Source organism: Homalodisca vitripennis, chromosome 1 (assembly GCF_021130785.1).
Source record: "Homalodisca vitripennis isolate AUS2020 chromosome 1, UT_GWSS_2.1, whole genome shotgun sequence".
NCBI classification, from domain to species: domain Eukaryota; kingdom Metazoa; phylum Arthropoda; class Insecta; order Hemiptera; family Cicadellidae; genus Homalodisca; species Homalodisca vitripennis.
The window spans coordinates 4,277,301-4,291,805 of NC_060207.1; the positions used below are offsets into that span (position 1 = coordinate 4,277,301).

Genomic DNA, 14,505 nt, shown 5'->3' on the forward strand with positions numbered 1-14,505 from the left:
AATCCAAGTGCTACCGGGGCCCGTGCTGCAACATCGCCTTTCTTAGCATCTTCACAGTGGTCGTCAGGTCCTCCCGTGAAATCACCCCTGTGCCCTTCAGTACTTATTCGCTCCATACACCGCCCGCCGGTCTCTGTAGCTATCGGATCAGACAGTGTTGGGCCACCCGTCAGAAATGTCTTTTCCATTAAAACCTACTCACTTCCACCAAGAATACAAAGCAGAAAATAGGTAAGACCTGCAGACTGCGTGAACCAGCAGCTTAACATCAATCGTGTCCCGGCAAAGTTTCATGATGATCCGGTAAGAGGACTCTCCATCTAGTCGTTTCCTCTATTCACCAAATTCGGAAGTTGTTTCTTCGCTGGTACTGCTTCAGCTCATCCACCCTTCTCGTCAACATATCGTCTAACTGCCACATCTTCTCCGACATAACAGCCACCTCGTTGCGTAATTTCTCAACCTCCTGGTTGACAGAGGTGAGGGCAGTCCGGAGCGAAGCTTCAATTACGGTCTTCAGCTCCTTGGTTAGCCTGACAACAAGTCGAGTGACAACGCAATCCCCAGCAAGATTTTTTTTATGTAGTCAACGATGACTGCAGGGTTGACTTCTCTGGGATTATCAGTTGGTGCTATTGATGTAGCATATTCACAGTACGTTGACAGTAAAAAAAGGAGTAAGGTTTGCAATTAATATATTAAAATAATTATAAAGCAAAGACGAACACGTTTTATTTGACTTCAGTCATTTCCATCACCATGATGTCCCTAGAATTATAATAAATAGTAATATAGTATTTTGTCGTAACAGTGACCCGTAGTTGTAGTGCTTTGTACTCCAAATAAATTTCCGAACATGGCGGTAAAAATACCAACAAGTTTGTTGAATATGGAGTGAAGTGAAATCGTTATCATAGGGCCAAGGCAAACGGCAGAGAAGAATCAATTTAGGTCTCATGTCATGTTGACAACCGTGTAGAACTAGTAGTTTGAAACTTGAAAGTTATGATTTGGTGAAAAGTTTGAAATGTAATTATCTGAACGTGTTTTCACAACTATACCCTTAGTAAGTTTCAAACTCATAATTTCATATTGAAATGTTTTAAATTATTGAGTGAAAAAATAAGTTAATATTTATATTTTACAATTTCTTAACGTTATTGTAGGATATAATATTTATTTATTAGTAATGTTATATCCTATATAGGTTGTTTGTTTTGCATGTAGTCCATTTCTTGTTCAAGAAATAATTTGAAAAGTTTATTAAAAACTAGACATTTGAATTGGTACCAGAGAGATGACAAGATATCTTAAGAGTACTGTGATTGCACCAGTTACAAATAACACAAGGTTAAACAATTAGTTTTGAAACTGTTAAAAGTCTGGGTTTCTATTTTCAAGTACGTTTTGTGCAAAAAGTGTTAGAATTTCAGTTAAACCTGGAAGGGACACAATGTGGCGCATTAGTCAGTACTTTGGTATAATCTGAAGGCCATTATTTTTGGAAGAATGTTTCTTATTGGGAACCTAAAAACTGCATTGCTAAAAGAACAGACTTTATTCGATGTACTGTCATTCACGATCAGTTCTTTTTTTTCTGCCTCACAAAAGTAAACAATGTCGGCGAGAAGGAGGCCACTCTATACTAGGCTGCAGTATAATAAGCGGCCACCAACACAATCTAATTATGATTACAGAATCAATTCATGACCATCTAAAAATACTGAAAACAAAATGTCGGACCGAATTATGGAATAGGTATTTTAAATAACAATATAGTTCTGCTGATTTAAAATCAATATATTAACAGTAAATAGGGTAAACAAAACGAAACAAAGAACACATGTACATCGTCATTCTACTGGTGCTATTAGTCTAATACCAAAATACGATTGTACTTTGAATGAATTTAGAGCAATAATGTCGAACTGAATTATGTTTTAAGTCTTTAAACTTGTATTATAGTGAAGCTATACTTTTATATCTAAAAGAAATGTATTTGTTTCAGATTATAAAATAACTAAACTTGATTTAAACAATATTTGAGCAGCGTAATACCTTTGATTACTTTAGCCAGTCTGAAATGGTATTTTTGCTGTCAAAACTTCATTCATATATTAAAAATGGTACTTTGGGATTATACCGACCACACCAGTATGAAGAACACAAAAATATAAATTTATAGAAATAGACATAATAGAACGAAAAAAACAACTCTTTAATTGCAAAATTACAAACTTACAAGCATTTCCAGGTATTTTGATCGGTATTTTTGTCGCTGTTATCTTATCTTTCTCGAGAATCCCGATTACGGCAGGCCGCGCGGCATCACATGATTTGCACTGTACATAATTGCCTTTCCATTACAATTCAATTTATATTTCTGATCAGCCCCTCTAGAATTTGATATTTTACTGATAGGTACTATCTCGAGGGATGTTTTTCTTTCCTTGACATCAGTGCGGGCTTCGGCCGTGGCCGGAGGCACTCGCATTTTGGATGGCGGAATGTGATCAAGAATAAAAACAAGTTTTGAGTGTTTTTTTCAATAAAGAGTTTAGTTTTAGTTTGGTAATGTTTGTTTTTGTTGAATTTTTGTGTTTGGAGAAATGTAGAGGTAAAACACGGAAGTACAACAAAGCGACGAACCAGCTGAACGGGCGGCGAGACTCTGCAATCACGTTATCTACTAGACCGCTCGACTTTGACCTCTGTCTGAGAATGGGGAGGGGTTTGCGATAAGACAATTCCTGTTTTATATTGACGAAATATTGTTCTACGCTAATCTAGTAATCAGTAGAAGCAAAATGTCAAATAACGATTCATGTCTGGGTGTGGTCGGTATAATCCCAAAGTACCAAAATGTCATAGTTTATTTGATTCAAACTAAAATAATACATGATTTTCATATGTTTATAATACTAAATTTAGAATTTCCAAAAAAAAGTCTTCTTGATCGCATTTTTCACAATTTTGTGTTTGTTCTGACTTTTCTTGTAGTAAACACTATTTGATTTCCACCCATAATTCTAGTTTTCATCTATTTACTACAAACTGGACACTTCAGATTTAAAGGAGCAATCTTGCTACCATTTAAAACATTTATTTTTTTATTTTTAGAATGAAAAATAGTTTAATTACTGAGTAGTTATAATGCCCACACACACCATTTCTGGTGTCTGGGTTATCTTTGCATGTCATTATATTGTACATTACCGAATAAAGGATTTCTGACTTCTAAAACATTGTTCAATATTTTAAAATACATTTTGGGATAATAACTGGATGTTCATCGTTCATCGACACCATTATTCTTGCTGGTGTCACTAGCCTACTCACTACATAAATGGAATAAAAACAGCTGGCAATAACGCCACTAGCCTATTCAGTACGTAAATTAAATCAAAATAGCTGGCAATGATTAATTATTAATATCTATAGATTAAATGTTGTACCGTATTTGATAGTATCGATATTTATAATTCAATAATCATGATTCGCTTGTGTTGGTGGCCGGTTTTTATACTGCAGCCACTCGATATTTGTAGGTTTAGATCTGGTTATCATAAATGTGTTACTATTAGTACCAAAGATAAAGATAACCTTTACAACCACTCATGTGATCTGATCTTGAAATACTTAATTGCGCATCATTGATTGCAAGAGGAAACTGTAATAAATTAATTGTGTTTTAATATATTTGACTATTTCCCATCATATTTTCTCATATGGGCTTTGGACATCCAATAGCAAGTTTAACAATGGATAATTAATTTCCAAAATTTAGTTTAATAGTAAAGTGTCAAAAACCGGTACTTTTTCATTCTTACTGACATAAAACTTTGTTATTATTTGTAAATAATTGTATTTATATGTCTACTAGATGCACAAATAAACAAGCTAAATTTTTATTTATTTCTATTTAGTTAGTTAATTAACGTTCAAACTCGGGTATCAATACATTTAGATTCCAGATTAGGCACTCTCCAACTCCCAACTGCATGGTTCGTTGGCAGGCAGTGCGTTGTGGTGTCTAATATTTGATCTTATACAATAATTGCAAAAAGTAGGTTTAACGCTGTAATCTGATTTTCCAAATGCGATATACTTTTCGCACTTAGTTATTATCTCTCGTTTTTGTTGCAATTTAGCGAGAACTGTAGTAAACAGCGTCGCTTTTTCTCGGGTCATCTCGCAAAATGCGAACGCAGCTTAATCCCTGTATTCTCCCGGTCTCAGATCACGTCCCAGAACGTCTAACGTCAGATCACATTAGAAGTTTTGGCATGTGATCTGAGGTCAGGAAAGTACCAATCGGAAATGCCCCTAGCCATCAGTGCATGCTTCGGTGGCGCCTCCCTGCACTTCTGGTGATATAAGAAAAACACCCCGCAAGATAGTAACTAAATTCAAGCCCAGATCATGTGAGTGCTCGTTAACTTTCTATATGTATAATATGTACCTACTTACATAGACTAATAACATACAGTATAGTAGATAGAGACTGAGGGGCCTCCTTCTTGCTAACATTGCTTTCTTTTGGGAGGCAGAAAACAGCCTCAATCATAATGGCATGGAAATTTCATAGTAATTCAAATAAAATCTGTTCTTTCTAATATTGTAGTTTGTTCAGGTCCTCGGTGAGAAGATCTCTTCCAAATAGTGGCCTTCGGATAATTCTAAAGTACCCATTAGGATGTCTTGTAAATGGTATCACCATATATGTAGGGTATTTTCGTACTTTTGTTGCCTACCTTTTGAACAAATAAATAACCCTAGAACTGGCAAAAACTTGATATTGAACATTTAGTTGTATTCTGGATGGCAAAGTCTGATATCGGGTCTTTTAACACAGTGTACATTTTTATTATTACGTCTTTAAAATATACTCAAAACATATGAGTATTGCTACTAAGATAATAGAGAAAGAAATATCCAAATTTACTTAAACAATAACTTTTTAATAATATTATCATTAAAGTTAATAAACTTTTTAATCATTTTGTTCCCTCACATTGGTCTATCTGTACGTTTGTATCCCGGAACTATTTCTTGTGTTCTCATATACTGCACCAGCTAGGTGCATGCTACAACGAATCAGCTGGTTTATATAGATGTTTATATTCTAACAATCAGACATTGTTTCTTATTTATTTATGATTATTTCTATGTTAAGTGTCATGGGTTGTGAGCTATTACTATTACAACAATGAATTGTAGACAATAGACAAAATCTTTATTTACAAATTCTTTGAGAATTGTAACTCGTCAAAATTTGTTACAGATCATATAAATAGAATTGCGTACATTTAACTATAGTTTACAAACAATGACAGAAGGTAAATGTCCAGTTTGGTTGTTAGTTTTGCTCTCTGTTCAGGTATTCTTTTAATGAGTAGAATGGATTTTGCAGAAGCCACAACTTCACCTCCTTCTTGAATTTTGCTGCACCATTTCCCTTCAGGTCTTCTGGCAGGTGGTTCCACAGTTTTAAACCCATGTAAGAGGGCTTCTCCTCAAACAGAGAAAGTCGATGCCCAGGAAGGTGAAAATCTGTCGCTCGTCTTGTGTTGTAATGATATGTGTTACATCCTCTGGGAAAACCTCTCTCGTGCACAGAGGTTATTGCCTCCAGCACGTACAAGGATACAACCGTCAGAATTGAGAGGTTGATAAAAGCTGGTCGACAATTCTCTCTTGGCTGTAAGTCAGCAAGTGTTCTCACTGCTTTTTTCTGTGTTACCAGCACACGTTGGAGATTTCCTGCAGATGAATTACCCCAGACCAGGAGACCATAGCGAAGCTTCGATTCAAATAAAGCAAAGTAGGCTGTTTTCACAGAGGGTACATCACTTATTGATTTTATTCTTTTAACGACATACAGTCCAGTACCTAATTTCCTGCGCAGGTTGTCAATGCGTGTTATCTATTTGAGATCTTCATCTATTGTCACTCCCAAGTACTTTGCTTCTGATGCTGCTTGGACGTTAGGCAGGTGCACAGTTTGTTCCTTTTTTGGGCCCAATATGAGTTGCTGAGTTTTAGCTTTATTAACTACCACTTTATTAATATGGCAGTACTGTACCGCCATGTTCATTGCAGTGAATGACTATCTCCAGGTTTTCTGGAGTTCTATCGGCTAAAAGTAGAACGGTATCATCTGCATACATCAGAGTTGTAGCAAATTCATCTAAGTACTTAGGTTCAAGATTCAAGATTCAAAAATTCTTTATTCGTACATAGTACAGCGTGTACATGAATAGTATCAATAAGTTTTTTACAATATACTAATTAATCTATATGTCATTTAAAATTAAAATTATACAATGTAATAAGAAATAAATAATCCAGAAGCTTATATACATGAAATACTAAAATTACATACCAGGCATTCCCAATCTACCTTCCCTCCCAAAACTCATCAAGGGAGTACAGAGCCAGATTTATCAAATATATTTTTAACTCTTTTTTTCATTTTAATAAGATTTTGTTCATTTATTATTTTTGTTGGTAGTTTTGTTAAAAATTTATGGCCCATAAAATCAGTCCTTTTTTGAAAAGTTCTAGTTTGTGCTGAGGGACATTTCTTTTAAATCTAGTATTATAATGATGTAAAATTTTTGTAGGTTTTGCATTTCTCTCATTTTGTTTTATATATATCACTGTCTCATATATGTATAGACTGTAAACAGTTAAAATTTTGTGTTCTGAAAACAAATTTTTGACAGATTCTGTTTTTTTTTAGTCTAAACATTGCTCTAAGAGCTCTCTTTTGTTGGCGTAAAATTTTGTCTAAATTTTTCTTTGTCATTGCACCATATATACTAATTCCATAGGCTAAGTGTGAATGTACTAGTGAGAAATATATAGTCCGCAATGTCTGTATACTACAAATCTGCGACATCTGTCGAAGTGCATAGATACCAGAAGACATTTTATAAATTACGTGCTCAGTGTGTTTGTTCCATGACAGATTCTCGTCAATTATGAGTCCTAAAAATTTTGTGTGCTCAACTTGGGATATATCATTATTATTTAAATTAATATCAAATTTGGGTGTTATTCTTGATTGTTGAGTGGAAAACGAAATGAAATTTGATTTAGTTGAATTTAAGAGTAATTGTTTGTTATCTAAATATTGTTTAACTAAATTTAGACTAATGTGAGAAGATATTTCTATATCTTCTTCTGAATTACCTGATATGGTGATGTTGGTATCATCTGCAAACAAACAAATGCCACAGTCCTGCGGAACCACCCTAGGTAGTCCATTAATGTAACAGAGGAAAAGTAATGGGCCCAAAATGGATCCTTGAGGGACTCCGTATTTAATGGTTTCTATTTCAGACTTATATTTTCTTATAATGTGACACCTGCTCGGTTTTAATTTAGATGATGTGTGTTCTATTTCCACGTATTGTTTCCTCTCTGTTAAATATGATTCAAATCATAATAATTCTCTATTTTGAATACCTAGATTGTTAAGAGAGATTAGAAGTTCTTGGTGTGAGACGCTATCAAATGCCCGTGTGAGATCCAAGAAAATTCCAATTACCTTTTCACCCCTATCCACCGAGTTGATTATTGACTGAATAAAGTCAATGCCAGCGGTAGTAGTGGACTTTCCCGATCTAAAGCCATGTTGTTGCTTATCTAATAATTTATTGTTTTCTAAATAATTCACTAATTGAATATAAACTACTTTTTCAAATATTTTAGAAAACACAGGTAGAAGAGACACTGGCCTATAACATGAGGGGTCATTTGGGTTACCTTTTTTGAAAATTGGGATTAATCTGGCAATCTTTAGTTGATTCGGAAAATAGCTTGAACTTAGAGATGAATTTATTAAGTGGACTAATGGCTGTAAAATGAATGGAAGAGATTGTTTTATTAGTTGTATAGTAACCTCATCATTTCCAGATGATGGTTTATTTTCAAAAGACATGACAATTTTTTTTAAATGAGTTTCTGAAATCTGATTAAATCTAAATCTATTATTTGTTGTATGAGCATGTGGAAAATTTAATTGTTTTTCATTTCTAGAAGGTAAATTGGGTAATACTGTTTTATCAACTACGTTTACAAAAAATTTATTAAATATATTTCCAACCTGTATTGGATCACTTACAACTTCCTTGTTTATATCTCTACAAACTGTAATATTTTTTTTACAAACTGGTTTTTTATTTATTTCTGTTTTAATTAATTGCCATGTTGATTTTGAAATGTTGCAAGAATTATTAATCTTTTGATCAAAGTATTGCTTTTATATATAGCATTTTTCAATTCCTTTTTCATTTCTTTAACTTTTGATTTTAATTTTATATCCTTAAGTATCCTACAGTTTTTTTCTAAGTCTATCAATTTACACTGCTTGTATTTAATTTCATCAGTTATCCATTTACTTTTGTGATTTTCTTTTTTGGTGACTATCAATTTAGGAAAATGTACTTCAAAATTATAACTAAAAATAGAATAAAACACATCATTGGTAGACATCCGACCATGCCGTATTCGCTAGGCTGCTTAAGAATGACTTAATATTACTCTGTGTAAATTTTCTAATATATTTATTCGTTACACTGTTCTGCCTTTCACCAAGATCTAAAATTTCAATTATCTGTGCTTCATGGTCGGAAATGTGTGTTATGATGCCAGAGACTCTAGTTTTATTAGAAGGTAGATTTGTAATAATATTGTCAATTGCTGTTTGTGATTCTAAAGTGACCCTGGTTGGAAAATCTATTTTGTAGTGTAAGTTAAACGATTTTAAAATACTATTGAATTTGTTGTAAACAGTATCCTTATTCAAAACATTAATGTTGAAATCTCCTACTAATACAATATTATTGAATTTACTACACAAGATATTACACAAAACCTCCAACTTAGACAAAAAAGGATCAATGCAGCAATATTTAGGACTTCTGTAGAGACAGGCCAACAGGCCTGGTAGGTAAATCGTTCGACATCAATAAATGTAAGTCTGACGTACAAAAATCACTCTACCACTAATTATTACTAATCCGATTTCAGTTAACTTCATATAATTAATAACATTAACACTTATAGAACCGGGATATGTTTTTCTTTTATTTTTTTATTCCTTTATTGTTCTTGTATCAGCTGGCGGCTATAATAGCTGCAGTGGACATCATGTTTATTATGAGATCTTCATTTTCTTATTATGATTAAAATTATTAATTTGGGATTGATTTTAGTGAATTATTACTGGAATAATAATTTATGAAACTTAGTGCACTACATGAATTATATAAAAATTAACTTTGAATGGTGTACATATTCTTAAACGTAACACAGAATAAATTTGCTGTAAATCATACATTTACAGTATAAAAAAATATTGTACTTAAAAGTCATTAAAACTGGTAAGCATATAATTATTAATGAGTTTGTATTTGATTTGTTTCTGTAACACACTCCCTGCAGGCTACTGTACAGTTAGTAGCTTGTTTCATTAAAATTGTAGAGAATTTACTGCAGACCTGTGCAATTTTCAAAACTTTCATCAGTTCGGTGTACAAAATGGGTTCAAGATACGTTTGTATGGGAGGGTCATGTGTGGCAGAGCCAGGGCTTTGCGATAGAAAATGTTTTGACATGTGAACGTTATAACTGGTAACTGGAGGCTGTAAATAACTTTTATGTATTGGTAAAGTTCACATAAGGACCCTGACAGTATTCTTTGTAAATTAATGTTTGTTGTTTTTCACATTACAATTATTAAAACAATATTTCTCTGTGCTTTCTTGTATGGAATACATATATTGTACATAAAATACATTACAGCACTATGTTGTGACGCTATTATATGTCATGCATGGGACCATTTTCCAGACATTTATGTTACTTAGTGACAGAACCATGTAAATATATAGGTCATCTGGAGCATCAGAATTATCTGTATTCAATTATTTTACACAATAAACATCAATGGTGTCATAATATTAAAACATAAGTTTTCTACGTATACAGTTGCGAGAACATGGCAATATATTACTTATGTTTTTCAGAAAATCTATAAACTATACCAACCCAATTTGTGATTCTGTGATCTAAAATTCACAGAAAAAAAAAAACAGTCTACGTATATAAATAAACACTTGTTTAGAGAAATTGAAAACAAAAACTAATTTAAACTCAATCGGTTTCATATAATTCAGAAGGAATACAATGGTGAATTTATTTCATTATCTTTATGTTTTAGTTTGAATATTTTATAGTTTTCTATTGACTTCAAATAATTTGGTAGTAAATTATAAAATTGTGCTCCCATATATTTTGGGTTTTTACAGAAGAATTGCAAATTACATTGAGTTACAGCAATGTTATTTTTATTTCTTGGGTTATATTGATGAGTTTAACTATTTAATTTAATATAATTTGCTCAGAACTTTAACCTTCAGTATAGTTTCATAAGTATATTCACTATAAACTGACATGATTTTTAATTCTGGAAATGCATTTTTCACAAAATCATTCCAATGTAATGTTAGAAGGGAGTGTATTATTTAATAAATAACCAATACTGAGTTTAGATTTTTCACTGATACTTAACACTGATCCATATTAGGTTAAAACAAGATTTCAAGACCAGTGGGGCAGCCCGGAGGGATTTGAGAAATAGGTATATGTTAACCAGGAATCCTAATAATGTCCATGTAACATTTCAGTACAATCAGTCCAGTAGTTTTAAGTGTTACATAGTAGCAAACATGCGGACAGACACCATTAGATATTGATATAAGAGTATAAATGAAAAAATCTTTATTTGTAAATTTCATAACATAAGCACCATTAGTTGCTTCCAGAAATATGAGCCATGGAATTTGTGAGACATGATGTTACACATTGAGGAGCTAATTTTACGTATCTGGTGGAGCTATTGTAATACAATTTAATTTAAGAGCTTAACTAGTAAATTGGAAAATCTATGCAATAAAAGCCTTTGTGATATTAGCCCCATCAGCTGGGATTATTATGATACAAAGTTTTAACAATTTTTCCAGGTTTTTACCTACCTAACATGGATACAAAAATGAATAAATCTTATTAAACTACATAATCTACCACTACTTGCTTTCATATCTATACTCATGTTCCAGGATAAACCATCGTGGATAGAGTCCTAGCGGGGATATCAATTAATTGTGTATTAGCTGAAGAACACTAAATACACATTTCATTGAACTGTCCACTGTTCCTACTCGACTTACCCTTACATAAAAGTGTATTCTATGTTATAAATATATCTTCTTATATGTATAAACAAATGTAATGTATAGTTTTCATTGTCATTGTCTAGGTCACTATTCTCACCTATGTTATGTAATTAATGTCTACCCAATTACACATAATAGTACATGCAACCAATACCATAAAGTGAAATAATAGTACACTAAAATATTATTCTATATAGATGAGAAAAATAATAAATCAATAAACTCTTTATAGTAGTAAGTGAAATAAATTAAATTGCACATCAATATATAACTGCAATCTGTAGAATATTGACGAGTACTGAAGGTGATCATGCAATCTACAGATATAACTATCTGCGAATTTAAAACCAGATTACCCATCACCGTAAGACCCAGCCACTACGTGACAAGATATTGTATCAGTAATCCTGAATGGGTTAAAAGTATACGTTAGATTTTTATATCAGCTTCCTTTACCCCATTCCATTTTTTGGTTGATTATTCTCTGTGAAATTAAATTGATATTAGTCACTGAATTATTATTTTGCTCATTACTTACTAATATTTACGTTTCAGGTGAAAATGGCATCAATATATCTGCAAGATAAAGGATTTTTATCGTGCATTAAAATTGCAGGGACGCCCATTTTACCTCCCTTGGTAAGAAAAACACTTCTTATTATAATGTAGAAATACAGTTTATATTGATGTAGAATACTTCCTAATATACCTAACTGCAATCACTTTCTTATAACTTGAATTTTATAGTAATATCATAATAAGAGGTTTTTTTCAAACCAATATCGTATTTGGCATATTAAAAACCTTGTTTTTCAATATATTTTATTTTTTATCAAAATCAGTGAGGAAATAATCAAAATCTTTTAAATAACAAACTGGAAGTGTTGCTAGAACTCCAAAGTGTTTATAGCTTTGTCACTTTCAAAGTTGTAACCACTAAACTTAGCGTATCAGTATTGTTTTTTTCTCTTTTAGTTTAAGTGAGATAATATACTAAATAAGATCAATTAAGTTAAACTTTTATTACATAAATTTTAAGCTCATTACTACATTTACCAACTGGAATTGATAGCTCATTCGTGTTCATTTTATGTAATACATTCACTTAAATAAGGTAATAAAAAGTATAATGATAAACTTATGTAAATCCTCTAATTGTATGTTAAAAAAAGTGGTATTTGGTCTACAATACAGAAAATATCAAACAAAATTTAAATTATTGTTTGGCAAAACAACACATAATGCATGCAAATAAATTTCAACCATGTACATGTCAAGCTATAGAATACATCGCTAACGCCTTTACTGCAACGTTAGTCACTTATTGTCTATAGGACAGTTGGCATAGTACGATTGTACATCCACTGCAGTCAGTGTCTTATACTATAGTATATGTCAAGCTACAGAATACATCGCTAACACCTTTACTGCAATATGAGTCACTTATCGTATATAGAACAGCTGGAATAGTAGGATTGTACATCCACTGCAGTCAGTGTCTTATACTATAGTATATGTCAAGCTACAGAATACATCGCTAACACCTTTACTGCAATATGAGTCACTTATCGTATATAGAACAGCTGGAATAGTAGGATTGTGCATCCACTGCAGTTAATGTGTTTAATGTAATGATCAGCTGATTAATCAGCAGAATATTTTGTTCTATAAAGGCAGTTTTGTGTAGCAAGGAATTCTGATGTCTAATTTTGAACATAACATAGCCATAATGGAAAGGGTTGATTTTAATGCAAATGTTGAGTTTAGTTCTATTTCACCTCCCGCTTAGTGTAGCATCTGAAATCTGATACTGTCACATACTTGACTCCTGGAATCCGGGAGTCCACATCCGTCTACGATCACCCCTTTATCTCGATTACACGGGATGGCTGCTGAATAAACCAAAAGAGAGTCCTTTTGTAGTGTAGGTTCTCTGACGTCATAGAAAGCTGAGTTTATTTAGAATTTTGCATCATTTTTATGAATTGTTCCATTCTCCTAATACACATGGTTATTTTTTCTTTGAGTTGAACAATGGTAGATGGTGGGTCCTCGCGGAAAATGTTTTCTTTCAACATTCCCAAGACGTAGGCGTCCGGTGATGTAAGATGGGAGGAGTGGGCTGTGTAAGGAAAATTTATTCTAAGGGAGATGAGACGGTTGCCAAAGGTTTGTTGGAGGAAAGCAATGTTGTTAACGGCAGTGTGACTGGTTGTGCCATCTTGCTGGAACCACTGTAAATTTAATGGCAGGTTTCGTGCACAACAAAATATCCTGAGGTGTCTCACAAAATGATCCAGAATAGCCCTGTATCGATACTGATTTTCTGTAAGAGTCTCTCCATTGTTGCCTTCAAAAAAGTATGGTCCACTATACCCCTCCCAGACACAGTGCACCAAATAGTTACATGCTTACTATGCTGTGGCCTCTCTACAACAATGTCAGGATGTTTAGAGCAACGTTCAGAGGAATATTTCGTTGTAGAAATGTTCCTGAAAACGTAATGCAGTGTATGACAAGCTTGGCCCACCCACACGTCCAATTCCGTATGAGCGAAAATAATGCCCTGCGATAAAAAACTTCCTCTAGCACCATCTGTTGTTAGCACCATGTTAGCAAAAACTAACCTCAAATAAGAAGAACATGAAGGCGTGGCAACAGTCGACAATTAAATTAGCTGATCCAGAAGGCAACTACAGCTGATTCAGTTTCAGTACTGTTTATTATGGCTAATACTGTAGTTAAAATAATATTGATCATTAAATTAAACCTAGATATCATTTATACAGAAATTATGCTTTATTTGTTTTATAAATATATTTACATCCTTGTAAAAGTTTATTTTTAAATAAAGATAATAATTATTAAATGTAAAGCAGTGTTGAAAGTAAGTGAGTAGGACAGCAGCAAAACTGCTAACAATGCAGAGTAGGCACCTGTGTGTGCTGGAAAGCTGTCTAGATCAGGCCTCAGACTCAGTAACATGTAATTTTCTGTAGCTATATTATAATAATTTTCTAAATTCCTTAAACAATAGTCAATATAATCTTGTAATCAGAAGTGTTCTATTTAAACCATTCAGAATTGTAACATTTATTTAAATCAATCAGTAGAATAAAGAGTAATTTTTTAAGTTTAATTTTGGTGTGAACATTCAGTTCTTTTCCGGAATCATCCGGTGGTGGCAGCATTATACACCATATTTCGAATATCCCATTTCGGACTTGTTACAGTTGTATGTCAACTTAATTTAGATTTA

General features: G+C 32.8%; 1 protein-coding gene across 3 annotated transcripts in view; it reads left to right on the forward strand.

The window, feature by feature from the left end:
* Nucleotides 1-788: 788 nt before the first annotated feature.
* LOC124356666 overlaps nt 789-14,505 on the forward strand; it is a 43,288-nt gene continuing 29,571 nt past the window's right edge. The window contains exons 1-2 of one of the 3 annotated variants that reach the window (XM_046807810.1): nt 789-984; nt 11,802-11,885. In XM_046807810.1, coding sequence (XP_046663766.1) covers nt 11,808-11,885 — 78 coding nt within the window. In that variant the 5' untranslated portion in view covers nt 789-984; nt 11,802-11,807. Of the gene's footprint in view, nt 1,067-11,801; nt 11,886-14,505 lie in introns of all 3 variants that reach the window. The other 2 variants (XM_046807802.1, XM_046807816.1) reach the window with 2 other exon arrangements.